A 27,939-nucleotide genomic window follows, 5' to 3' on the forward strand; every position below is an offset into this window, starting at 1 on the left:
AGCCCGGCCGTTGGTGACCTGCCATTTCCCTCGTGGTTTCTTAGGGAGTATAGGTGGTCCCACCTTTTGGGTGACATTTGCTGAAACTGGGTAACCACAGGGTTTTCTTTCGCGGATAAAAATCAAAGGTGTCAGATCTCTCGACACTTGTTTGGAGAGGCAGAGGGTCTCCGTCTGATGCCGTTCGTGGAGGCGTCATGCGTGGCTGTGGGTGCTGTGCGCGAGACTGGGCACGGCTGTTTCTAATCGCCGCGGCCCGTCGGCGTCCGGTGCGCACGGCCCCCCCGGTGAGTCCATAACACCGATCGGCCCTGTGTCAGCAGAGGCGAGGCCCGGTCCCTGGGAACGCTGGGCGGCTCGGGGCGCCAGGCTGAAGATGGGGAGGCCCCACGTCTGGACGTGAGGAGGCACGAGGGCTGTCTGGTTTCTCCGCGCCTGGTCGGACACGTGCCCGACGGGGAGGCCGGCGGTGTGAGGGCCCTCACCACGGACTGGCGCTGCGTCCCCGCTGCACACCCGGGGGGAGATGCTCTACTCGCCCCACGGTCGCTGCAGGGCTTCCCAGGCGCGAGCACTGCTCCTCCACCACAGGCGCGGGGGTGGGGGGTGGGGGTGTACTCCAGGAGTCACGTGTCTCAATTCCAAACCAACACGACTCTGCTCTGGGAAGCGCAAGAGGGACAGAGTGGGCCCGGTAGCCGCAGAAATCTCCAAGTGTCCCCACCGCACCAGACGCCAGGTGCCCGCCGGGTCCTGCGCTCTCCTGGGAGGTCTGAGTGTGGCTTCTCCTTCTCGCAGGGCAGGCGCCCCGCCCCCGGAGGAGGTGCTGGACCCGCAGGTGAAGGGAGCAGGAGAGCCCCCCGCAGGGACCCCCAGCCCGCGCCGAGCAGGGGTCGGACACTCCACGCGTGGCCTGCGGACTCGGATGTGTGCACGTGTGCTCCCTGTATCGGGGAAAACTTTTTCCCTCATATTTTTATTACTGAACTGTATGTGTTAAAGGACAGCCTCAGCGTTTGTCTGGAAACAGAATTTCCATGCGCTTCCGTGGAAAGAACGCTGGAGCACACAAGGCAAGGATAGTCAGTAACAGACAGCGCGAGGCCGGCTTCCCGCAGAGGAAAGCTCTGGGACCGAATCCTGGGAGGGACCTCTGTCACCTGGCCGTCTTCTGTCCACGGGATCCTTCGCCCGGTCCAGCCCACCTCAGGCTGACCTACCACCCCATCCACTGCAACCCTGCGCCCCCAGATTAGCCCAGTCGCTTTGCCACAGGCCGAACTTAGGACTATTTTGGGTTCTCCCATTTTCCAGACTTTCTGTGATAGATTCAGAATGTAAAAGCTGTTATATTCTTTTCCTTAATTTTAGTTTAAGGCTTTGCACAAAGAGTTCCATCACCAGCCGTCCCTCAGGACCGGTCTTATTACAAAATAACAGCCCAAGAGGTGCCTGGGGGGCTTGGTCGGAGAAGCGTCTGCCTCCGGCTCAGGTCATGATCTTGGGTCCTGGGAGCGAGTCCCGCGTCGGGCTCCGTGCTCAGCGGGGAGCCTGCGTCTCCCTCTGCCTGATGCTCCCCCTGCTTGTGCTCTTTCTTTCTCTCTCTCTCTGACAAGTAATAAAATCTTTAAAAAAAAAAAAAAAACCAGAATAGCAGCTCTAGGTGTAAGGACGCCTCAGATTTCCACTGGACACCCCATCCTCATCTCGTGAACGAGCACCCCCTCCCAGAGATGGGGCTCCAGCAGTGGCCACTCCGCAGGCTGGCTCGGCAGGGCAGGGGCACGAGGCGTCGGTGACGTGGAGTGGATGGCACAAGTGTGTTTCCTGGGTGGTACCTACAGTTGCATTCATTCAACAGAGATCAGTTCTTAAAACCACGTATGTGTAGAACCGATAGAGAGAATAAAAGCCAGGTGTCTTTTTGCAAACACAATTATTATTACTAAGTTGTTACCCGAGTAAGAAGAACTGCTGCTATTTTGGGGGGACGCTTGGAGGGTCTCAGCGGGACTCAGGGGCGCAGCCTGTCCCGGAGCTGCTCACGGCTTCCCTGGTGCTCCTGCAAGGCTGAGGCAGAAACTGATTCTCCCCCAGACTGTGTGTGTGTGACTGTCAAGGTCCCGGCACCGACAGGCCTGGGGGCTCAGCCTGGTTCTGTCGTCTGCAAAACCGGGAATGAGCGTGCAAGAGCCATGGGGTATCCATGCGAGTTTCACTGGACCATGCACAGAAACGTGGCAAATGGGGTCCACGGCACAGCAGCCACATTCAGAAAACTCGTTCTCCTCTCCACACGTGCAAAAGTTTGCACATGTGTGTTCAATGTGCGTGAGAGGTGTGTGTGAGATGGGCACAAAGGTATGTGCTGTGTGTGGACATTCTGTCTTCACAGTGTGTGTATGTGCGTGATGGTGTGTGCTCATGTGTGAGATGGTGTGTGTGTGTGTGTGTCACGTGGTCCGTGTGCAAGGTCGTGTTCACATGCAGGTAGATGGCAGGTGCCGTGTGATGACGTGTGGGCCGTATGAGATGGTACACGTGCGTGTGTGTCACGTGGTCTGTGTGCGAGGTCGTGTTCACGTGCAGGTAGATGGCAGGTGCCGTGTGATGACGTGTGGGCCGTATGAGATGGTACATGTGTGTGTGTGTCACGTGGTCCGTGTGCGAGGTCGTGTTCACATGCAGGTAAATGGCTGGTGCTGTGTGATGACGTGCGGGCTGTATGAGATGGTACACGTGCGTTGGGGGAGAATGACACAATGGGGTCTGTGCATTTAGTGGTAGGGTGTGTGTATGAGAGACAGTGAACGGTTCACTTGTGTGTAGGTGGTGTGTGCGCCAGTGTGAAAGTGCGTGTGCATATTTGTGAGAGGAGGATGAGTCTGGAACATTCAAATACTCTGAAGGCAAGGGATGAGGTGTTGGGTTTCAGGTAAGGGAAAGACTCTGAGCCAAGAAGCCCAAGGGCTCAGCTTCCCCCGGATAAGAGCCGAGGGCAGCCCCCACAGCGGCTGGCTGGCCGGGGCTCCCAGGGTGGAGCGCCAAGGAGCACGGGTGCTCTAGAAGCGGGCTCGTGTGCGGCGCTGGCAGGAGAAAGGGGAGCCAGCCTTCGGGTGACCTGAGGAAGGCTTCATGGGGTTGGTAGTGAGAGCAAGGCAGTCGGTCCAATGGATCGGGATGGGGACTCTCAGAAGACCAGGATGGCCCCCAGGCAAGCCAGCACGGGCAGGGGGGACCACAAGTAAGGGCAGACCAGTCGTGGCCCCAGAGCAACAGGAACTGACCAGTGGAGGGCAAAGGGCAGGGAAGGTTCCAGCGCTGCCACAAAGGAGGTGGACATTCAGGTCTGAGAAGGCCAAGATGAAGGGTAACGGGTATCGTCTGGTCACGCTGAGACCACAGGAAGTGTCGCCCCCTGCCTGCCTCCTGGAGAAGCTGCCCCCTTCTTCCCGCCAGGCCGTCATGGCTTGCCGCATGTTGGCCATCACTCGTGTGAAATGGCCTCTCAGGAAATATTCTTAGTGGTAGGAAGTGATATTTCTTTAAAGGCTTATTTTATTTTATTTTTTTAATTCTCAAGAGGGGCGCCTGGGTGTCTCAGGCTGTTGAGTGGCCGACTCAATTTCTGCTCAGATCATGATCTCAGGGTCGGGCGATCGAGCCCAGGGTTGGGCTCTGTGTCAGCGGGGGGTCTGCTGGAGATCCCCCCTCGCCCCCTCTTCCTCTCCCCATCCCCCGCTAGCATGTGTGCCGCTCGCTCTCTCTGAGAAGAAATAAAAATAAAATACTCAAGAGCCATCAGATATAAGGATGAGGAAATGGGGTGATCAGGTTAAGTAATAGAGTTTGGAGGGGCGAGAAGTAAAACATCATTAGAAAATGTAAGACTAGGGGCACCTGGGTGGCTCAGTGGGTTAAAGCCTCTGCTTTCGGCTCAGGTCGTGATCCCAGGGTCCTGGGATCGAGCCCCGCATCGGGCTCTCTGCTCTGCGGGGAGCCTGCTTCCCTCTCTCTCTCTGCCTGCCTCTCTGCCTGCTTGTGATCTCTGTCAAATAAATAAAAAAATTTAAAAAATTATTAAAAAAATAGAAAATGTAAGACTAGATTTCTAGTTTTGTTTGGGCGTATTCCAGATAAGTCTAAATGGGAATTTTAGATACGATGGAAGAAGGCTGGAGTGAACATATAGTAAGCGTCTAAAGTGTTTGAATTGAAAGATAGCAGGATACATGTATCAGGTAGGTTTATAAGAAATTTAAAGTCAGGCTGAAGATTATCTGCTAATTTTGGACCATACTAGCTACAGTGCCGTGCATCTATAGAGAGGATAGGACTAGTTTTTATTCAGTTGGCTATTTTGTAGCCAGGGCTGAATTCATATGGAATTCCGAAGTACCCTTAACGAGTTTTTTGGAGTGTGATGGGCCAACCTTGAACCTTCTGGGATTGGTCCATGTTATGTCAAGAAGGAAAAGCAGCCAGCTGCTTCTAGCGCTCATGTCCCTGTCAGAGCTAAGCACATGCACACATAGTTGTGATACGAAATCAGGAAACACCCGACCCTCTACAGTGACCCTCTTCTAGAGACTCCAGACACCAAGGCAAGTGCTGTCAGGCTGGGCTGCTCCGTCATTTAACCCGAGCCCATCTCCACACAGAAAAGCAGACCTCGGAGTTTTTCTTCAAAGTATATGCAAATGGCGCAAAGCTGAATGATACAATTGTGCAGTAAACATTGCTTGAACTGTTGTTCTACTTTTAACTCCAAACTAATTCAAGGAAAACGGTTTCCAATTATATGGCCCAGTAGCATGCAACTGACAGAATTTATGGAACAGTTTTTGGCTGAAAAACAGAGCAAAGTTGGGTGTTCTCCACAACAGCATTTTGTTTCCTGTCATCTGACATGATGGCAAAAAGGTTAGGTTCTTGTTCACAAAATGAGTCTTTCCTACAAACATGCACTCTAAGGAATTTTAGCTGAATTTTGTGAAGAATAAACTTTCATCACAGACATCCTGTGCATAGACCAAGTCCGCGAGCGCCGACCAGTAAACCTGTGTTTTATGGCGTTGTTGTCCAAATCACCGAGGTTCAGTCTTTGCAACGAGGTAGACTGAAAGTGATACACTCTCTAGATTCTAGAACCTGGAGGATAAACACCAGATTAACCTGCAGAGAGGCTGTCTGCAAATATCTGTCCCTGGGCGCAGCCAGCCGGGCTGCCGGATCCCTCGAGGAGAACCTCCTTAAGTCTCGGGGGGGTTTCTTCTTATGGGGCTGTCATTTCAAGGTTGGGAAGAGGAAGTCTGAAACTCCCTACATATTTGTTAACCAGTCCTTCAGGAATAAATTTCTTTGACTAAAGTGCATTTTTTGGTTCTTCGTAAAATAGTTTCCTATCAGGCCACTGGAGAGGGTACCGACTCTGTTTCTTAAAAGTGTTCCTATTTGGGGATTTTGAAACTTCTAAGTCAATGTGAGCCAGCATGAGAACTGATAACAAAAGCTGAGTAATTTGGTAATTATTTTTAACCCCCCCCCCAAAAGACTGTATTTTTCTGTTTAGAGTACAGAATTCACATTTTTTTCTTGAAAGAAGGTAAAATATTTGAACCAATAATTTTACTATTTCTCAGTGCCTCTCAATTTTAAAGTGAGGGCAACAATTTTATAGGAATTTCTTCAAGCCAGTAACGTAAGGAATGCAACAAAGCCTTCTCTAAAAGACTCTCCCAGTTGCTTGTCCTGGCCTCTAGCATGGGGGTGGGGGGGGTCACACGGTCCCAGCACCCAGGGCTTCTCCCCACAGAGCATGTGTCTTCTTTCATGACAAATAAGGACTTGTCAGTAGTGTCTAAAGCCTTACAGATATGGTCCTTGAAAACAGCTCTTTACTGACGATTAATTTCAATCTGGACTCTTACCTATGCAAGTATCTTTCTTTTTAAATTGTCGCAAGGCCAATCACTATGTTTCACAAGGTGGTTGACCAATCAAGACATCTTGCTTTTCAAAATTCACTCATTGATATTTTTGAAATTTATGTTAACATTCTACTATGTATGAAAATACCATATGCACATAATGATAATATTCAAAGGGACCTAATACAATTTTTATAATTTAAAGTCACTTTTATAAATAGATTTACAAATCAGAAATATTTTAAATATAGTTTGCATACCATTATTACAAATACCATTATTACAAATTATTGTTTTATTTTCAAAACAAAATTAGTTTAGATTTTCTGAAATCAAGCAGGTATCCCAGAAGGTGTATTTTTTTTTATCATTTTCTATCTAACCATATTTTTTTAAATTCCTGAACTAGGTGTTGTTTTACTTTATAATAATCCTGTTTCCCATGACAGTCTTTCTCTATTTTGTTTAAAAATACATTTTCTTTGGTAATTTAGTACATTGGAAATTTATCCTAATCACTTCAATATGTGATATACAATAGTTCAATAGCTTGGTGTTTCCTAAATTGAAAATGAGTTTTTTTTTTTTTTATCACAGAACATTAGGTTTTACATATAACAAATGTGAATTGATCTTTTAAAGAAGTCTTTGCAGAATCACAAATCATTTCAAACTATTTATATTGTGTAGGTATTTGGTAGATCTTGGGGAATTTTACATAGCCTATATTTTTTATTAATCAGCCAAACAATCCTAACTTCTATCTGAACAAGGTGCTCATTTTTCACGTGTAAATGACTGCCATGAACGTGACTCTCAAAAACATTCTTCATCACGTTTAAAAGTTTTCTCTGTAAATGTCACTGAAACCGAAAATTGAAATTTATTATTAAATGAGATCTAAGCTCTCATGATAAAAGAAAAAAAGAAAAAAAAAACAAAAAAAACAAAAAACAAAAAAAAACCCCACCTAACATCACTCATTCTTCAAGATACTCACTGACTCTAGTCTCACATTACTGAAAAGACACTTTCCTAAAGCATTTTCAGGAATTAAAAGATACATTTTTCCTGCCTGCCCTGGAAGTAAGAAAGGATTTTAAAATGAAAAGAGAATGAAAATCCGGTGGGTTCATTTATCAGTTTCTGAAACACTAGACTAAAAGGATCAGCACCTAACACACACGGTCTTGCCGCGACTTCCCTGGGCCGTAGCTCCGCCGGCGGGTGGAACCGGGGCTTGAAGTCGGCCGCACCGTGGGGGAGGGCGGCGGGGGGAGGGCGGAGGAGACGGACCCGAAAAGAGCGCACTGTGTGCGCGGCGAGGGGTCCGTGAGGAAACCCACGGCCCGGCTCGGCCCCGCGTCCGCGGCTGGAGGCCCATCTATCCATCCCCCTGCGCCGGAAGGGGCTGGAGTCCCGCTGCCCCACGCGCTTCCGAAAGCTCGGACACAGGTGGGTCATTAAATTCAGATTAAATCGGGAATGTTGGAAGCGAAGCCTCTGGGACAAGGGAGAAAGTAGCCACGTAAAATAAATGCATCTGTACTTACTGACCAGGTCATGTCACGTTTGTAAGCGACTGTCTGCCTGGCTTGGAGCTGCGCCCCTGCCCGGCTCCAGCTTTCCCTGGGGTCGCCCACACTCCGGCCCCCTAGGGCCCCTGCGGGACGCAGCCGGGCACCTGCCCTCGCCTTGGTAGAGCCGGGGTGGCCGCCTGGGGCGCCGGCCACCTCGGCGACTGAGGGTCTGGACGCCCCAGCAGCCCCACTCGGGCTCGTGGCTCCCGGCGCTGGCGGGAGGAAGGCGAGGGGGCGTGCCCGCCCGGGGCGGCCGGCGCGGGGGGTGGCGGCGACCGCGTCTTCGGGGCCCGCCCGGCCTGCGGCGCGCTTGGCCCGGCCAGCGGCGGGTTCCCGGAGCCTCCGTGCGCCTGGCGGCGGACTGGGAGCCGGCGCGGGTTCCCCTCCCGCCCCAGCGAGCCCGGCCGGGCGCTCCCCCAGCCCGCGTGCGGTCCCGGCGGCTGCCTGGGCTCCAGCGGGCCTAGGATGCGGGCGCAGCCGCCACGGCCTCCCGGCCCGAGTCCTCCCCGCCGCTCTCTGAGCCTCCGGTAGACGCGTCGTCAGCGTCACTCTGCCGAGGTCCCAGGGCCCGGAGACCGCCTCGGGCCGGCCCGGCGACGAAGCCGAGCGCCCCGGTGCCCCTCGGCCAAGCGCGGGGCCTGAGAGCTTCCCCTCCACCCCGCGCCCCGCCCGGTGCCCCGCGCGGCGACCCCGGCACCTTGGAGGCCGGCGTCTGGTCCTGGAGGGGCCTTCCCTGCCATCCGCCCCCCGTTCTGAGACCCCCACCCAGGACTGGGGAGGCGCAGGAACTCTGCACGCGCGCGTACACACACATACACACACACACACACACACACACACACAGGCGTGCGCGCGCAAGCCGTTGCTATGGAGAGGCCGGTTACCAGAGAGGCTGAGGGCGACAGGTCCCCTCCTCCAGGCCTCCCTTCCCTGCCTGCGCTCCCTCTCCGCCGACCTCCCCTCTCGCCCCGCCGGAGCTTCCGGGGCCCCTCCCGCCTCCTCCTCGGCCCCTGCCTGCAACCCCTCCTCTCCTCTTTCCCCTCCCTGCTCTGGGCCAGGGGTCACCCCAGAGTCTGGAGCAGTAGGCCGAGGCTGGGTCTCCCGGGTGGCCCCACGCCCCGAGGAGGACAGCGAGGAGGGACAGGACCACCACCAATCAGGTCTTTGCCCGAGGAGGACCCGTAGAGAGTGACCCAAGGCGCAGCGCGGGGCTCAGGTCTCTGGGCTTGGACTACCTGGAGGCCCAGTGGGGCCGGTGGAGGGAAGGGCCCACCGCCGAGCCCCCTCCAGTTTGCTGGGTGGGGGGCGGTTTGCAGGCCCTGCCCGGGTGATTTACCGCCTCCCGACCTATTGGGTGTATGAGGGCTCAGGGTACACGGTGGGGTGGGTAACTGGAAAGAAGCCCAAGTCTCCCCCTTCGGCCTCCGCCGGACCTCGTTGTCCCCTTGTGCTTCTTGAAGCTCCAATGCCGTGGCCCGCGTGGAGCTCCACCACCTGGGCCTGTGGGACCGGTTGATGGAGGCGTCACCTCTTTGCCCTGGGGCTCAGTGAAACGCCGGACTCCCGGCCACTGCAAATACCAAATCAAAGCAGAATTCGGGGTAGGCCTTGGTCATTGGAAGCGAGTCCTTAGAACACTTTTAGAGGCAAGCAGGCGCCCGACTCACGTCTGTTGACGACCCCTTCCCCTGAGCCCCGGCCCCAGGCGTTTCTGAGAGAAGAGTGAGGGCGGGGCAGGTCTTGGGGGCAGCGCCTGAGGGGAGGCGTGGAGAAGCCTGGCGGTGCAAGCTCCGCCTGGGCAGGCCGGCGGGGACTGGGGGTGGGGGGTGCAGTTTGCCCTGGAGGGGCTGGAGTGGGGGCGCCGGCTGTGGGGCGGGAGGGGCATCGGGTTAGGAGGGGCCGCCCTGCTACGGGCGGGTCGCCGTCTCCAGCTGTCCCGAGCGCAGGAACAATGGTGAGGCAGTGGGAGAGGGGGACTGGGAGGAGGGCGCCAGGGTTTCCAGAAAAGGAGAAACTAAAGAGCCCCGCGCAGACTGTCATCTGCATGTGACAAGGTCTCTCCCCACTCCTTTCTTTCTTCCTCTTGTTCCTGCAGCTGTGGGCCTCGGAGAACGCATTGTACACACAGATGTTGGGTTTCAGCTCTCGGTTCTCTGCTGCTCGCCTGGGGCGGAGAGCACCGGGGTGCCCCAACCTGTAGCTGAGACTGGGGGCCAGGGCTCGGAGAGGAAGAATGTGGAGGGTGGGGAGAGGGCTAGGGGAGCGCGATGGGTTGGCCCTCGGCTGCGGGAGGCCAATCACAGGGCCCAGCAGGCCTGGTCGCCCCCCAGACTCCAGCAGGGTCAGGGAGCTTGGGGAGAGCCAGCGACTGGAGTGCAGCCCTGCAACATCCCTACGCTCCATTTGCTTCCGAGGCAGTGGTCCAGGCCGGGCCTTTGACCCGGGGAGGCAAGAAGGCAGATGGATTCCACGGTTTCGCCGCCGCCTCAGGCCAGCTTCGGGTCTGGAGACCTGCAGTGCGCCTGGGTGAAGAGGTGGCCGGGTTCTCAGTCCTTCCCGCGACCGGCAATGCGCTTTGTATGCGAACTGGAGACCAAAGCGCTGGAGAATAAAAGGGGGAGGGTCAGCGAGGGCATTTACTCGCTTGTTTTACCAGCGTAATTGGCCTGCTCCGATTGGGAAAAAAAGCAAAAGCCCCCCCCCAAGCCAAAAGTGGGAAAACTAACTCAAAAGAACAATTTGCCATAAATTTTCCTCTTGCAGAGTTTTGACACCCCCACCCTTCCCATAGCAGAGGTCGCAGTAAGGCCACGCGGGCTGGCCGTCCCTGCCGCGTCCCGCTCTCCCCTGAGCGCTACCCTGAACTTGCCGGGTTTGAAGTGCACTCGAGCGGTGGAAGGGAGGACGGCTGAAAGGAGCCGGCGAAGGCCCGGGCGCCGTACGAATGACTGACAAAGCCGATGTCCATTCATAGTCTCGGGCGGGAGAGGGTGTTCGGAGAGCCGCGGCCCCTTAGCCAATTGCTGTCAGCAACATGTGGGGGGGGGGGACATCGCTATAGCAACCGGTGGCTGGGCCGCGAGCCGCGCCGCCGCCGGCCGGGTGCGCGCCGGGCCGGATATAAGGCGGGGCGCGGCGGCCGCGCTGGATGGAGCTGCGCGCGCGGCCGGTGGCCCTGCGGGGACTGTCCCGCGTCGGCCCCGCGCCCGTCCTCGCCGCGCCCCGGCTCCGAGCGCCTCGCCCCCGGGGCCGGGCCAGAGCGGCGCGCTCAGAGCCCGGCGGAGCGACCGCGCAGAGCGGCCGGCGCCCGCGGGCTCCGAGCCGGTGCCGCAGCCGCCGCTGGAGCCACAGCGCACGGCACCTTTGTCTACGCCGGCCTCCCGAGAAGTTTGTGGTCAGAAGCGGGATGGACCCACTCGTCTGTGGCTCAGGCGCAGGGAAACGACTAGCGGTGGTGATGGCGCCGCAGCTGCCCGAGGCCGCCGCGCCCCGAGGCTGTTCGGCCCGGCGCACGCCGCCCCCCTCTCCGGCTTGGGCGCGGGGCGCCGGCCCCTCCGCAGGTAACCGGGAGCTCGGGGCCGGGGCGCGGGCACCGGTACGGTTGCCGGAGAAAGGGGGGGGCTGGGGGGGGGGGGGGGAGGAAGCAGGAGGGATCCACCGAGGGCACCGCCAGGCGGGTAGGTGGCAGGGCGCGGAAGCAGACCTTGGGGAGGGTGGAGGGTGCGCGTGGGGGCTTGGATGGGCAACCCGGACGTCGGAAAGCCCAATGCAGGGGCCGACTCAGACCCGAAGCAGGACACCTGTCAAAGCCTCTGGCTGGCGGGAGAGGTCTGAGATCATCCCCCAGTGGGCTCGGGTTGGACATCCCAGGGTGACCCGGCTGGTGGTGATTGAGAGGGGTGGCAGATGTCCCACCCCCCGGGGCCCCTTGGACACCGGCAGGACTGGGCTGGGGCCCTCACTCTTGGACTTTCCGCAGGCACCGGGGCAGTTCAGACCGTGGAGAGAGAGGGGCGTGGGGAGTGGGGGGGGTGGAGCGCACGCTGATGGGCAGGGGTGTGGGAAAAGGAGCGGAAGCTGAGAGATGAGCAGCCAGGATGGAGGGGAGCCAGCGCGGGGATGTTTTCCTCCAGCCCATTTTGGGGCGCTCTTCGCCGCCTTCTCTCGGTCCGGGAGCGCGCCTTCGCCTTCAGGGTGCTTCGGAAAAGGGGCTCGGGGTGGGTACGCAGGGAGGAGCCAGCGAGGGGCAGGTGGGGCCGTGGGTGAGGTCGCAGGATCTTTTGAGCACCCCCCACCCCGGCCCGTTGGAGAAGCGCCTCGGAGTCGCCGTCTCCCCTCCCCCAAACGGAACCTGCGCTTTCTCGGCCCCCCGAGGTGAGGCGGCCGCGTGCTCGCGGAGAGAAACTTCTGAAGGAGGGACTTCGTTTCCTGCCTGCCTTCACTGCCTGTGCGGTTCCGAACTGTAGCCTCCTTCCAGGTTCTAGAGAAGTCCCACTCGAGCCAGGCGGACCCCAAAATTAGGGGTTGAGACCACGGCAGAATTGGCTTTTGGGGCCGGAAAGAGTCTCCCGCCCTTTTGTGTCATCAGTGCGCTGCACTGGCCGCGCTGCACGCTGGACGGTTGGGGGCTTCTCTGTCACAGTCGCCAAGGCCCCGAAACGCGCACCCCGAGGGCAGCGAGGACCGTCCGGCGCAAGTCCCCGCGGGCTGGCCCTGCTGTTCCGGCCTTGCCACCAGCCTCCTGCCCCTGCGCCTGCTCCCGCTCTGGGTTCCAGTTCCCCAGCCGAATCCGCAGACCGCGGTCCTTGTTCGGCCGCTGGAGCCTCTCCGCCTGGGGTCCCGGGCGCAGCGTGTCCACGTGGTCTCTGCCCAGTCAGCGCTCCCCGAATTTAGAGGCGACGGAAAGTGCCAGGAGGTTAGGGTTTGTGTGCGGGAGGGGGAGGGAAGCTCGCTCCTTTTTATCAACCCGAGAGGAAACGCCCCCACCCAACCAAGCACACCCATTTGGCTCCGGAGAAGGGGCGGCCGTGGCGGGGGGAGCGCCGCGGAGACGTGCGCGGGGAAGCTGTGCCGTCCCGGGTGGATGGATGCGCGCGTCGTTGGGGACCTCAACCGGTGCCCCGCGGCCCGCGCGCTTTGCATTGTCCCCTCGGGGAAGGGGGCCGGGACCTCTTGGAAACCTCTCCGTGCTGTGAGTACTCGCGGCCCCCAGGAGCCCTCGCCCCGGCGCTGCGGCCTGTCCCGCCCTTCAGCCTGACCTTTCGGACCCCCGCGGGCTCCTGTAAATGAGGGAGCGCGGGACCGGCCGGGGAGGTGAGAAAGCCCGCGGCCGGTCCAGCCAGGCGGGGGCTCCGAAACAGACCTGCGCTCCAAGGAGCAAGCGCCACGGCGGGGTCCTGACCGCGGCGCCGGTCGAGCTCAGGATGGAGCCTCTCAGCCTCGGAGGAGGACGAAGAGGGTGGGGGAAACTCCAGTCCTGGAGAGGGTTGGGTTCTGGCGGGGGGAGCTCCTTCTTCGAGACCACGGCGTCTGGGAAAACACCTGACCGAGGAGGCGCGCGAGTGTCAGAGCAGGCCTCGGGGACCGGTTTGCACGCAGAAAACACGGGTCGGGAGCGGGCGCATCAAGTGTGTGGGCCGAGTGTGAGTCCGTTTGTAGTGAGAATATGAAAGGAGGCTGGGGCAGGATTTCTCTTGGGGGGCCGGTCCTTCCCGGGCTGCTCTCAGCTGGTCGGCCTCTGTTCTCCCCGAGACCGTTTGCTCCGGATCCAGCTCTACCAGAAACCAGTTCACACAACCGTAGCCTTCCCCCTTTAAACATAAATATCGTAAATCTTCCGCGACATCTTAAAACAGAGGAGTTCCCCAAAACTGATGTTCTAGGAGCGCTTAAAGCTGGTAAATAGATAATTTATTATCTTTTGCATATTTATTTTTGTGTCTTTGCCAGAAAAAATAAACAAGTGGCTTATTTTCAAACAGGGTATCTCCACTTATTTTCATTTAAGAATAATTATTTCTTGGACATTCTTTTCTCTACCCCATATGGGTTTTTTTTTTTTTTTTTTGGCTACTTGAATGGCAGATTTGCAAGTACAATTTCATCTGTGCGACGAACAATGGCTTTCACTTGCACAAAGGATTTCTCCCACCCTGGATTCAGACCGAAATGCCTCTTGCTCTGATAATAGCTTCTGAAAAGATTTTGTAATGCAGAGAATTAATACATGATTATTTCCGCCTGACTTCTCTCATTTATGAGAATTCTGTGGCAAATTCCAAATTAAAAATAGTTCAGTTAACAGCTTTAAAAAAATACTTTTAAAATATTTTAAGACACTACCCTCCCCCATATTTTTAAGTTTGGTCATTCCCATAGCCTGAAAACTATGAACATTTTTGAGCGGCTTTACATAGTTACCACATTTTAGTAAGTCCATTTTAGTAAATCGAGCACAAAATTTCCAAATAATTCTAAAATTTTTCATCTGGGATAGCAAAGACAGATTCATTAAAGCAACTCATTAATAGTCTCTAAAATCAAATTCTAGATTTTACAGGCAAGGGGATTGGGGCAGTCACAGGTCAAGGGGCACAGGGTGAAGCTGGGTTTGCAAAACCAAGTCCTTGGAAGGAAACAAATGAAACATGCACAGATTAGAAGTTTCACAGTAATGAAATTAAGTGCCTGTGACCATAAGTTTTGGGTGCAAGTGTGTTTTAAAACTGAAGTCAGTGGCTTGGGCATGGGGTGCTGTTGTTCACAGGCTTGGAAATTGCTCACTGTTGCTACTGGTCCCCAAATATTTGTTACCGTGAAGTTTTGTGTTTGTGTGGCTGCCTTAGTTCTCCAAACCAAGTCAGGGCATAAAATGTTCTCTCTTTTTTCTCTCTCTCTTTTCTTTTAAGCTTACCACATGGACAGCTAAAGAAAAAAAGTTTTGAAGATATTTTGCCATAAATGGCTCAGAAGATAATGTAAAGAAAGCCCCATGCACCTTCACTTACGAGCATAGATCAAAATAGTTTAAATAGGTCAGGACAACGTCTGTAGTTTCTAATTCCTAAGAGCAATTCCGCAAATTGTCTCTGTGGTCACATTTATCTTAAGTCACAGCTTCGGCAGTATTTTACATTCTAAATTCAAGGAGTTGCAGGTGGCAGTGGTTGAGTGGGAGAAGTACGCAATGTTATACCGCAGTGTACTGTCAGGATACATCTAACCTGATATAAAGTTGACTTAATTATTCCTGATTATTTTTGAAAACCATACTTTTCCTGCATCTGGAACTTGGCATTAAGTGCTTGTGTGTGTATGTGTCTCCTACCTCCTGGGGTGCACAGCTACCAGCGTGCCTGGGTGACCTCTCTGCCACTGTACAGTTCCGCTTTTAAAAGACACCGGACTGTAAATGTCAAAGTCATAAATATTTCAGCATTATTTTCTTTCAATTCCAAGTCAAGACTGACAGGACGCCTCTAATTAGTCGAGGGCTCTCTGCAGGGCCCAGCCCCGGGACGAAATTTGGGGAAAGCACATGTAGTTCAAGTTGCTCAGCCTTGGGGTGCAGGGACCCAGAAGTGGAGGGGTTGAGGCCCCCCCATCCAGGTCTGGAGCAGGGCAGCAGCACAGACTCCCTCTCCAGCGGATGTCAATCGGGGCTCATTCTTTTCTCTTAAAGCTGGTGGTTAACAGGGCTTAGAAGTTTTGTTTGTTTTCTTCATTCCACAAAAAGAAAGGAAAGGAAAGAATCATGTTATTTTAAATCGATCACTATGCCAACGAGGGGAGTTCACTTTCTTTACTTCTTTTTGAGTATTTTGTATGAATTTTCGTTTCTTCCGGGATTCTTAACACCTGACTAGCAACCAGCAACAGTTTTTCCTCCCGCTGGACCCCTCCTTTCAGCGCAGGGTCGGCGGGAACACGGGGGGAGCAGTGGGAGTGGGCCAGGAAGAGTAACCTTTCCGGTTTCAGCTGAGCAGCCCTGGGGCCGGCCCAGGATCCTGGGGGGCCAACGTCACAAGCCAGGCGGGTCTGTCTGCCCCACAAACGCCTTCTGGCTCAGACCCCCTGATTCCCCGCTGGGTGCGGTGCCCTCCCCCCTACAAACCCCCCCTCCCCCCGCACCCACGTTCCCCTCTGCGACCTGCGACGCCCCTGCTGTCTTGGCTCTCCCACCCGCCGTCCACAGCCACGGACCCTTCCCCTGGCTGCAGGAAGGGCCTCCTTGCGGACACGCTGCGGGAGGTTAGCCTGGGGGCCTTCTTCCTGGCCTGGGACCCGAGCCTGGAACTAGAGGAGATCGTAGAAGATGGGACTCAGCGGGCATGGGGTCCCTCCTTTCTCCTCACCTCCTTCCCTTCTCCAGCAGCACCACGGTGGGGATGGGGGAGGGGAAGGGGGAGCTGGGCAGCTGGGAGGAGGGAGAGCGGAATCTGGAGAGGAGGGACCCAAGGTCTGGGGGCAGTCACTCTCCTCCACATTTTTCTTTGACCTTTGAGTTAGCTCCATGCGCGCCGCGAAAGGGGCAGCGGTTAGCCCTGTTTCTCCACCCGCGTTGCCCACGGCATCGTCCTGCCCGGTGACCGTCGGTGTCCCAGCTGGCCGCGACACGGCCTATGAAGAGCTTCGGTACGGCCTCCCACCTGAGTGTCCAGCCTGGGGTCTGTCCTTCGGCCCAGACGTGGGCCAGGTTGACGTGTGGTCATTGCTGTCTCCTGGCCTCCGGCCTGGAATCGGGTGACAACCGGGCCGCCTCTGTGTCCCTTACACGGTGAGCCGGCGGCCAGCCTGCTCAGCGGGACCCCTTGTGCCCGACTGCCCCGCACCCTCACCCGGGCCTCGGTCCCTGGCGCGCGTGCGGCCGTCTGTCGGGCGCGCGCTGTGCGTCCTCTCCGAGCCAGGCTGGCCACCGCACGCGTGTGCGCTCACGTCGCCGGGCAGGAAGGTTCAGCAAGTCCCTGTTCCCGGGCGCCGTCAACCACGTGGGCGCGAGGGGTCCTCCCGACGCCCGGGCGGGATCCCCGGCGCTGGCGCTTGGCCTAAGTGGGGACGCGGGCACCTCCCGCGGCCTGCCCCGGGGTGGGGTGGGGGGACGCAGCCAGGAGGACCCGGCCCGGGCGGGGGCACAGCAGACGCCCCTCCCTCGGCCGCGCCGCCTCCTTTGTCGTCCCCGCTCGGTTTGCCGAGGCGAGGCTGTCCCGCGGGGGGCGCGGCCGAGCGAACCGTCCTCCTGGAAACGCCCCCCACGGAGGCGTCGATTCGGCCGCGGGACGCAGACCCGCGGCGGCGGAGACCCCGGGCCCGGAGCCTCGCGGGCGCCCTGGGGCGCTCCCCGCGGCCAGAGGGGCGAGAAGCAGCGCGGCGCGCGGGGCCGGGGAGCCGGGCCGGGGCGGACGCGCTCCCTCCCGCCCTGCCGGGCCTCGCAGCGCCGGGTGGGGTCCCGGCGGTTTATTCACCCGCTCGGGCAGGGGTGCGGAGGGAACGGGGGCGGCGCGGAGGGGTGGTCCGCGGCTCCGCGAGCTTTGACCTTCCGGCGGCGGCCGTGCGGGCGCGGAGGGGGACGAGCCGGACGGGGCCGGGGAGGGGTCCACGCCGGGGGCGGCCGCGGGACCCGCCACACAGGCCCTGGGCGGCCTTGCGCGCCCCTCCCGCGCCCGCGCCCGCGCCCCCACCCGGGGGCCCTCCCTTTCCGGCCCTCCGCCCTCCGCGTCCCCTCCCCCCGCCGCCACACCCCCTCCGATCCTCCCCTCGCCCCCCGCCCCCCGCGAGCCTCCCGCGGTTGGCCTGCCTCGTCCTCCTCCGCGGAGCCGCGCATCCAGGCAAGAAAATCCAGCGTCTTTTCTCATTTAACCCGCGTTTCCATTAACTCAGTCCCGGCACCAGCTAATCCGCGGCACCGAAGGCAAAAGGAGGCTAATTAATGACCAGCTTTTCCAGTCAAGACCGGCGATAATTGCTTGGTGGCCTTTATGATTACAGGATAAAAATGGCCCGGCCTGACGTGAGGCCCTGTGTACACTCGGAGACAGGAGGGAATGAGGAGGTGGAGGCTGGATGCGGAGCAGAAAATTACTAATAGAAGAGACATAATGAATAGGCCGGCCAGGCATTCATGGGGAAAAAACCCATTTTGTTACCACGCGAAATTAGGTGGTGGAAAGGAGTTTGCTAATTGTTCTCCTCTTGTCGCAACCGGGGCCGGGGCGGGGGCGTGCGTCTCCGTTCATCCCCCAGCAGTGGCGGGGGCCGTTGCGGCCGCAGCCGCGCACCGGCCTGTCTTCCCGGGCGCTGGCAACGGCGGCTAACGCACCTGCTGCCGAAGCTAAGGGCGAGCACCGCGCACCTTTTGCCCGCGGAGACCTGCAAAGTGCACCCAAAGGATCCCCCCACCCGCCCCCAGAACAGTGAGAATCTGACGGTTTGTCTCCCTGACGCTCCGCACCGCGGAGGGGTGCCCTCGTGGACCTGCGGATCCTTTCAGGGGAAAGCGCGGAGGTGCGCGGGCGCTGGGCTGTGTGTCCCGCGGTCGCGCAGGCGGAGGGGCTCTGGTGGGTGGGGGCGTGGGGAAAGGTTTCTGCGCAGGCCGCCCTGCTGCGGTGTCTCCCAGGCTGCGGACCTGCGCCGGCTCCGGCTGTGTGCTGTAGAGCTCTCTGACCTCCCTGTGCCTCAAAACATTTTCGGGGCAAGCTCGGGATACACTGGGGTATTTTCCTCACACCTGTTCAGAAGAAGGGACGTGCGCTTTTACTCAAAGCAGCAAATCAACTGCCAAGACTATGTCGTTGTGGTTGGAAAGATGGTGGCCTTCAGGAAACCAAGTGAGGCCTCTAAGTTTCCTTTTGAAAATGTTGCAGTCTGTGGCTCGCTAGTTAGAGATGCCTTCCCTCCTGTTTGAGGGCCGCTGTTTGGATGGCCCTCCTGTGGTTGCGTTAATGCCAGCACAGCTCTGGGCTGAGCCTGAGTTTGCCTTGCGCGGCAGAAGGGTAGTTTCCAAGAGGTCATAGTCTGTTTGGCGCTCACAGGGCTCCTTCTCTCCTGTTCTGCAGAAAAGCAAACTCAGGCTTCTGCCGCACGGAGCGGAGCAAGAGGACTCGACCCCGTTCATCGTGCTGACCCTGGTCTCTGTTGTCGCCATGGTTGGGGTCCTCCTGGCCTCTGCGGTCATCTACTGCCTGCGCCACGCCTCCCACTCCCGGCTGCAGGAGAAGCTCTCGGGAGTCGGGGATCACCCCGGCCCGGATGCCACCGCCGCCTACCAGGTAGGGGTTCAGATGGCTTCCGTTCATCAGTGCACGGCCTGCGGCCCCTGCCCGGCCCCAGCGCTCTGTCTAGTCATGGTTCGGGTTCTTTCGGGAAAACGGTTTGAAACTGTCCATCAGAATTCACAGAAATGCCTCGGAACCACAGTTTCGTTGCTGTGTATTAATCTTACCCTGTTCTCAGGTAGTCTGTTAGATGTGATAGCAGGTTGCTCATTAGAAATGTGGAAAAAGTACGAAACATGAATTATGTATTATCTGTTATCTTTCTTAGTTTGGCCACTGTTCATGAAAAATGCCAAGGTTGCAAGATAAATGGGTTGTGTAAACGTTTGAAGATGTCTCTTAAATCATCGACTTCCTCCAGGTCTCCTATGAAAAGATCCTTTGCCCTGATCCATCGCTACCCCCTGCCAGTCTCTGGATAAAGTGTAACCTAACGATGATAAGTGGGAAGTGAGCCCAGGGCGTCTCGTTGAGAGCAGCGGTGGCTGCCGGGTGTGGGATCACACCTGGACGCAGTCCGCAGCCACTGAGAGTGGGAGGAAGGCAGGACAGGAAAAGGTTTCTGGACGCTCTATAGCACCTGCTTCCGACTTAGTGACGTCCTGTGGTGACACTGAGCCCCGGTTCTGACAGCAACGCCAGCCCACCGCAGAGGCAGGTCAGGGCACAACTGTCCGTGTCCTCCCCTTTGGGAAGGTAGAATACTTCATCATGGTTTTTTCATAGAAATCCAGTCAATATGTATTTTCTCCCCTTGGGCAAGATTCCTTGTTTCCTCTACTCACATGATTCTGATGGTGATAGGTCTGTCTTGTAAGCAATACATCGTATTTTACAATAACATGTAAATTGAAGAGTGCGCCATCACAGTTACATGGGGAGGAGGTCTCAAGCTTTTTCTAGAACTGCCCCTCCCTCCACACTGTCCTGCAAGGTGCCCCCAGGAGCTCGTCGGAGCTAGCTGCGTTTGCTCTGTGGGCCTCCCTGACACTGGCCCACAGGAGGAGCTGGAATGAATTCATAAAATCACCGTGTTTAAAAGAGACCAAGACATAGCTTTCTCCCGCAATTAGAAAATTCTTGATATTGTCACCCAAGAGAGAAAAGCACTGGTTTTCTGGAGGAGGTCACAGGGCTGGTCAGTGTGATCTTCTCTTATAAAGAAATGGCACCTTCAAACGTGTGGGAGGTGGCGCTTCAGCCCCAGTGCACGGCTGTGCTTGAAAGCAAGAGAAAAATCACGTTTGAAGAAGAAGCCCTGAAAAAAAAGGTCACATAAACTAGTAAGAATTTATCCAGAAATTCTATTGAGCAAGACCATCGGTGTGGGCTGCTGGGGCTTCTGGGCCACATCTGTGCCAGGACATAAATAAATTATCACACCAGTTCTGTTCTATGTGCCGGAGACCGGAGATCACAGGGGGGTGGGTTTTTAGAAAGCACGGCATCCTCTGATACACTTTGAAATTCAAATATAAAATATTGATAGAATGGAAAGGTTGGACTTGCATGCAGAAATGACTCAGTTTGGCAAAAATGCAGGTTGAAATTGCACACTTAGAACTGAGTTTGTGATAATTAACAGAAAAAAATCTTCCCAGTGACAGCTCTAATTAATAGTATCTGTAATTAAAATCATGCCCTTCCAGCAGGAAAATTGTTTGAATTTCTTGGAGTGACCTTTTTGCTGTTCCTCCTGGGGGCATGGTGGTTAAGTTGATATTGATTTTATAATGAGCTCTGGTTTGTTTAATAAGAATCTGTAATCCAGACAATAAATGAAATGTGTGCTTTTCTTCAATCCAGATTAATAAAAAGGGGAGGAAAAGCATAGGAAAAAACTTTTCTTTAGAAAATATGATCTAGGAAAATTTGGAAATGAAATGAAATTATTATTTCTGATGGGCTTAGTTTTGAAATCACCATGAAATACCTTTCAGGGAACCGCTCTGATTAAATGCAGACATTTGACCCCAAGCGGGCGGTCTCCTGGCCGGGAAGATGCCAGCCAGCGGGGATGGGATTTTGGCACTGTTACCTCTAGGTTCCGCTGAGTCATGCATGAAGGGCTCTCCTCCCCGTGGCTACAAAGAGCGGATGTTTTCGTTTGTAAACGAAGCAGGTGTTAATTTCCAGCCGCCACCGCACTGAACTTGGCTTTTCCGCAGCGACACCTGAGACCCCCCTCCCAGCTTCAAGTCTTCTGAGAAGTTGTTCCATGTTTTGCAAACATAAAAACCATTTCAGGAGAAGTTGCCTGGATGCTGTACTTTTCTTAAACCGCTAACTTCTGCAACCCGCTCACCCTCTGATGCGAGTGATGTTGGCTGGACCTGCTCCTACTTCCCAGCACCGGGTGGTGAGGAAAACAGCGATTTTACGTCGTCCCTCAGTTCATACGCCATCATTTTTATAAACTCTCCGGAAGAGACGAAGGTTATTGTGCAGGAGGTTAGAAAAGCTGCCTGGGAATGAGGAGTGGTGGGCGGCAAGGTAATAAGTTTTACTGACGTCAGAATGTGAACTTGCCCTTAATGAAGGAACTAACTGTTCTTCTCAGAACGGAGGCTTTGGGTCCGCAGGGAGGACAGGGAGCTCAGGGCTGGTGCTGCGGAGGAGGCACGGGAGGCCTCTGGCGTGGGCGTTCTTCTTCCCAGAGAGCCAAAAAGGACGGTCGGTCTGTGTGCAGGTGAACTGCAGGGCGGTGGCCTCACTGCGCAGGGCGGACCCCGAAGCAGCCCGCCCTGTGTAAGCCCTGGCCCGCGTCAGCCCCAACAACACACCCCTTCTAATATCTATCCTCCCAGGCTCCTGGCGGCCAGTGCAGCCCCAACAACACACCCCTTCTAATATCTATCCTCCCAGGCTCCTGGCGGCCCCGTGTGCTCATAATTCATGGTCTGCAGCTTTGGGGAAGCTACAGTGCATTTGTGGAGTGTTCTAGAATAATCTGTGGGCTTGTCTTACAATTGTTTCAAAACAGTGAGTAGTTTGCAGTATTAGGACCCAACACAAACATGCTGAAACCTTTTCTCTTCTTCCTTAGAACAGAACTATTTCGTAGACAGAGTCGGCGTCTTAAAGCTTAGTGTGCGTGTGTGTGTGCGTGTGCGTGTGATATTTTGGTTTGCTTTACCTACTGGAAAATCAAATGTTTCCCGATAGACTCTTAAACGTTAGCACTTACCAAGAGATCAGTTCTACCAGATAATCTATCAAGGTTAATTTCTTCAAACTTGGAAGAACAGGGTATGTTAACTATGACAATAACTGAAATCCATCTGGAAAGGCCATTTTTTTTAATGGCCTCCAAACTCGTCCCCGGTGTTTTACTGAATGTCATTTTATTCTTCTAAATATATAAAACATAACGTATTTGGGTTAAATGGGTACTTCGTCACCTAAAAAGATAGTTCCTTTACTTTTTCTTTCTTTTCTCCCCTGAAATTGGCACGTCAGCGCACGGCATATGTGTCACGTGTGCGCGTGTGCCCACGTCGGTCTGCTTGCCGCTGGCGCGTGTGGTTGGTGTGCAAGCAGCGAGCCACCGGGCCCGGTGCAGGACAGGTGCCTCCCGGCTCGGGAGCCCTGCCTCTGCGGAGGGCCATGACTAGGTGGTCAGAACACATCCCGTCCTCCCTCTCCGAGTCTCTGCGTGTGTCGCCTCCTTTCCCCACGGCATTGATCACCGTGGAGCAAGAGTCCCGTGCTCGTTGTCCCACTCCCCTGTCCCTACACGAGGGCACAGACTCCGCAAAATTTCCAGAAGTCCTCTTGCGATGGGTTATTTCCCCACGCCCAGCACACTCCCTGATCCCTTGGAAGGAACCAGACCCCGAGGGGAGCACGCCCCTGGGCGAGGTGGGCATCCCACACACAGCGATGATCGGTGAGGGACCCCGCGTTAGATGCCAGGTGGCTGCTCTCCATGGGCTCCCTCCACTCCAGCTGGCAGCTGCGGCCCAGCTTCTCCCCACCGTCCACAGGGGACCCGGCCCCTCGCAGAGGAGGGCACCTGTCACGACAAGCTTGTTCTCCGGGGCCTCAAATTCAGGGAACTTCTTTCTCGAAGACAGTTTGATCTTTTGTAACTGGTACAGTCACTCGTTAGAGAAGCATTTTCCGTTCTAGGTGGAAAACAGGGGGTCTCCTGAAGTTTCCCTGACCCCACCTCGAGCTCCTAAAACAGCCTATGTCCGACAGCTAGGTATCAGTCAGAGAGAACGGCCTTTCTTTACTTTACACTTAAATTTTCAGGTCAAAGTAACTTCTGTGCGACGTCCCAGCAAGTGAAATCTACCCTGCTTCATAGAAGGAAAACTGCCCTCAAGCATTCCTGAAGATCTTGGGTTTTTCTCCCAACCCAGTCAAGCCTGAGAATGGGGATTTTGCTAATTTTGCCTTTCAGGGAGTCGCAGCTAGCACCTGAAGCCTTCCAGACACTGAGCTAATGTCTCATCCAGTCAAGGGGAGGCCTTGTCCTGGGGTCCTGAGCTCCACGACCCCAGAAGGAGGCCCTGGCCTCACTGTGAATTAAGTAAATGCTTCTCTGTGCAGCTGCGTGAGACCCGAAGTGGAGCTTGCAGACTTTGTCCTGCCACAAGGAACACGTCGCCCTGAGCAGTTCGAGAACCTGTGTGTGTGGGCACGTGTCTGCAGGTTCAAGGGATCGACAGTAGGGCCACGAGCTCCGCTGAGTCTTCCAGATTCCTTCCACCCTGGGTCTGAGTGCTGTCCTGTGAGGTGTGAATCTGTAGTGCGTTTTTCTCATAAATCTTACATCTTCCAGCCTGCAGGTTCCCGCGGCCGCGGCTGTGTGCCCACTCTCCAGTGTCTGTGCAACACAGCTCCTCCAAAATAGCTCCTGAGATTTGGAAATAAATGTAGAGGAGGCGGAAGGCTGGAAAGATTGCCAAAAACATATCTAAACACAAAGCTGAGACATGTCGTTGTCCCAATATAGCAAACCATCTCCCCTGATCAAACGATAATAATCAGATCAGGCTTAATTGGAAATAACCGAGCGCTCAGTGAGCTACGGGGAAGACAAAAGCTTGGAGGGGCTGGTGCGAGGGATCCCAGCGCCTGGAGGCTGGGTCTTGTCTGCGTGTCTGTGTGGTTGGGTTTCTGTCAGACGTTCAGTGAGTCTGGAGTTTACTGGAATAAGTGTTTGTTAAGGAAAGACGGGAGGGGAGAGGGTGCCGGCTTCACCTCTCCTGTGTCAGGCCACTTGCCGCCGTGGGGGTCACATCGTCCGTGAGGGCCAACAGGAGAGGAGGCACCTCGGAGGGGACGGCACGTGTCCTGGTGGGGCTGCCGCGGAAGGGCCCGCCTCAGGGGTGGTTCACGAAAGTGGGAGATTCTGTTTAAGTCCAGGTGTGCTTTCAGGTGGCAGAGGCCAAGGGAGGGCCCTGCACATGCAGGAGGCTCTCTGGGTCCCGTCTTGGACTCCCAGGCCATCCCCGCTCCGGTCCCCGCCAGGGCCCGGGGGGCGCTCTTTGAGCCACACTGGACCCCAGCTCACCACATGCGGCCACGTGGGGAAAGTGAGCATCAGGTCAGCCTGACTTGTCCCAGTCCCAGGGCGGGCACAGAGCTGAGTTAGGGCGACTTACGGCGTTTAGGCCCCTCCAGTGCGCTCTTCCCGACGCACGGAAGAAGCCAGAGGGCCCAGGAGCACCCACACACGGGACAGGCGGGACCTCCTTGGAGCCCCAGACCTGATGGTGCCCCTCTGCCTTTCTCTTCGCGGTGCAAGGCGCCGTGGTGGTGTCAGGGTTGGTCAAATTCACTTCTCGGCTCCATTTCTGACTTCTTGAACACAAGGAGTTTGCATGAAACCACAGGAAGCATCAGTAAGCAACACAGGACCACATGTGATGCCACTGAGGGAGGACGCCATGACGGGCTCACGACAGACAGGCCCAGGGGGTCCTCTCACGGGGGTGAGAGACCCCACGAGGACAGGCCCGCGGAGCAGGAGAGGACAGGTGGGGACATCCTTCGTGTGCACGCTGGAGGCAGGGGCCGACTCCCGGACACAGACAGGGCCCCCAAGCCAAGAGCTCCTGCTGGGGGCTAGGTCTGTCCTCCCGGGGCAGCTCCCCTGTGCTGAGGGCAGCCGTGGGGGAGCCACGGGCACGCCTGTCCTCCGGCTCTTCTCACTCATGGTGTGCTTCTCGGTTTAAGCTTTTCTTTCCCAATATTTACACTCGGGAGAAAAGGAGACTGATCCCTCCCTTCCGTCTGGGCCTCGTGCTTCTCTGTGCTCAGCCACAAAACGGGATGGAAGGAACTGTGTGCCTTTAAGGGGCTGCTGAAGGTCAGAAAAGGTCACGGACGTGTAACTGCATCTCAGTTCTAAATTCCGTGTGCGACCGTCATTTGTGGCGACCGTGGGGGCTGGCGGGCCTCGAGTCGTCAGAATCGCTTGGTTCTTGACGCCCCCCCCCGCAGTCAGGTGTGTCGCTGGTACGGCTGCTCTCCCCCCAGGCCCCGATTCAGAGACGGGGCATGTCTTCTAAACCAAAACTCGAGACGGACCATCTGTAAAGGAAGCACGTACGTCCAGGGACATCCGATCTGGAAAGTTCAGCACCTTCTCGGGAGGACGGCTAGGGAGGGTGCAGGTGTGCAGGGAGTGCTGGGCTTCTGTGGGTGCTGCTGGAGAGCAACAAAGCCGTCCCTCCCATCGTCCCCGGGGTGAGGGGGACGCGGGTGCAAACCGGGGCCCACCTTGCGCCCCACACACCGGCCTTGGGGACTTAGTGGAGGGGAGTCATCCCCCAGCTGCGTGCCCGGAGACAGGCTGCCCCCGAGTCTCAGAGGGGCTGTCGAGCTACTCTGAATGAGGGTGCTGGCAGGAGAGGCTTACGGCGCGAAGGGAAACATGCAGAATGGACTTGGCAGGCATTAGACCAAAATGGCGGGAGGAGGGAAGGCCCTCAGGGGGCCCCCCTCAGGCGCAGGGGCTGGGACCGGGTGCAGGGTCGTTGCACCACAACGTACCGACGTACCGCAGGCCCAGAGCTCAGGCTTCCGCGCCGGCTTCCCCCACCCCCCGTCAGGGAAGGCAGCCTGCACGTGCCAGGGGAGAGGCCAGGGGTGGCCCTGCGAGGTCAGGCTCTCCACTGTGGGAATGACATACTCAGCGAGGCCTGGGGTCTGCCTTGGGGTCGGCCTCATGCACGTCCGTGCTGAGCAGGGCCCGGCAGGTGCACCCGGGGTGCCTGAGCCCAGGAGGACCCTCCAGTCCGACTCGAGCCCTTGGGGGGCCTTAGGGAGCATGGCCCAAGCTGAATGGCACAGAGGAAGATAGGCAGGACCCATGGGGTTGGGGTGGGGAGCGGTAGCCTGAACCTCAGAGCCACAGAGGACGTGTGTTTGCGAGCCAGGAGGCCTTCGCAAAGAGCACGTGCACGCTCGGGCCCCGGGGACTCGGGGGATGACAGTCGCCTCCAAATGTCGAAGGAGGAGCGTTCAAGGTCATGAGAGGAAGAGCCACTTGGCCAGGAGGCCCCCTGCCCCGGAGGCGCGAGTCCCACTGGCTCGGCCGTCTGTCCTGTGCGGGGACAGCCTGCATGTCAGCATCACTCCCGTCCACTCCCTCCTCCCACCCTGGTAGGCATGTGCCCTGGAGGACTGGAGCAGCTCAGGGCCTGGGGCAGGCTGGATGGCCCAGCTCAGAAGTGGCCAGTGGGCAGCTTTCCAGAAAGCTAATTTCTTCCAATGAAAGAATCACGTTTTCTGTAACAATAAGGATGGCAAAGACCGTTAGTTCTCTCGCAGCTTCCCTGTAAGACCAGTGTACACCAGTGTGGAGACTGTGCTTGAGACAAACAGGGCCGTGATGGTCCACAGGGAGCTTAGGGTGACCCAGGAGGGCTTCCTGGAGTAGGTGAGCAAGAGACGCACTCGGGACATGATGTGGTCTGTTCAGTGTCGCAATAGCGTCTCAGGCAGGGAACAGAAAGGACTTTTCCTCTTATGTTAGAGAAGCGACATGATTGGATTTCTCTTCTCCATCTAATTAGTCATCCCTGAACCTTGTTCCTCAAAATATTTCCGTCTCCACTGGGGTTCTCTGCTTTGGGAGGGTTGCTGATAATTAAGGATGGAAACTTGGTAGGTCATTTCTCTGTTAGCAAGTACAAGACGTTCACAGTCTCCGGTTAGGAAGGTGACTTCTGAAAAAGATTCACTCCGGATGTTCAAATAAATAGCCAGGATGTGAGGGCGCTCGGGCCGCGACACCGGCCACCCTGGTGATCGCCAGGGTCGACCCAGCACATGGGGCTGCCGCGGCAGGCGTCTGCTTCCTCCCTTTCCGCGCCACATGTGTCCCCCGCCAAAGCTGCGCTGGTCGAACAGGACCCTCATTCCCGCAGAAGAGGGCCCGGGCCCCAGGCACGCGCGTGGCCGCACTCAGGGGCCGCCAGACCAGCTCCACACGTCACGTGCACGAGGACGCCGGGCAGTCAGGCCCAGGACTCCAGACACGGCCAGACGAGGCGCTGCTGGGCGGTCTGCCCTTCTTAACGAAAGTTTAACGATTCTTAAATTCGAAGTTTAAAAATAAAGCAAGCAGCAGAATTACGTGTCTGGGTCTACGTTTGTGTGTGTCTCTGTGTGTGGTTATTTGGAAAACGGGAAAAGGAAGATTGAGAGATGCTTCCATTAGCGAGTAAGGCCAAATGCTTTAAAATGCTAATTCCGTACGGTGTTTGGAGAACATGATCGCGACTTACAGCTCTACGCTCGGGCTGACTCTGGCGTTCGTCGGAAATCAGCTGAGGAGTTTGGGTGGTAAGTGCTGGGATTGCTAATGGTAAGGAAATCAGCAGCCATGCGCGGCTAGGCTTAAATTCTCTAATTAAACTTAAAAGTCTGGATTTGTTCCATGAAGAAGTGTTTTATCACTTTCGTTTCTTGTGAAGACAACAAAGCAGAAGAGAACCAGGGAGGCGTGTTCCTGGAAGCGCACCCCTCATAACCCCGTGCGGAGACCAGGAGTGGGGGACGCACAGTACGGGCTTGTTCGTAAAACCCAGTGCTCGGTCAGAAGGGACCTTCCGTGCAGTTCCGTGTTTGGGGACTGTGTCCTCCGCCCTGGCGTGCCCATCCTCTGCCACATTCAAGGAGAAGGAAAATCCTGAGTCT

At 56.4% G+C, this 27,939-nt stretch overlaps 1 protein-coding gene across 1 annotated transcript in view; it reads left to right on the forward strand.

Annotated features, from left to right (window-relative positions):
- Positions 1 to 27,939, forward strand: part of PTPRN2 (protein tyrosine phosphatase receptor type N2) — a 710,237-nt gene that overhangs the window by 588,555 nt on the left and 93,743 nt on the right. The window contains exon 13 of the mRNA XM_032840229.1: positions 18,562 to 18,774. Within this exon, the coding sequence (XP_032696120.1) occupies positions 18,562 to 18,774 (213 nt within the window). The remainder of the gene's footprint in view (positions 1 to 18,561; positions 18,775 to 27,939) is intronic.

This window comes from Lontra canadensis, unplaced genomic scaffold (genome assembly GCF_010015895.1).
Source record: "Lontra canadensis isolate GAN:19392208 unplaced genomic scaffold, GSC_riverotter_1.0 scaffold111, whole genome shotgun sequence".
Taxonomy (NCBI): domain Eukaryota; kingdom Metazoa; phylum Chordata; class Mammalia; order Carnivora; family Mustelidae; genus Lontra; species Lontra canadensis.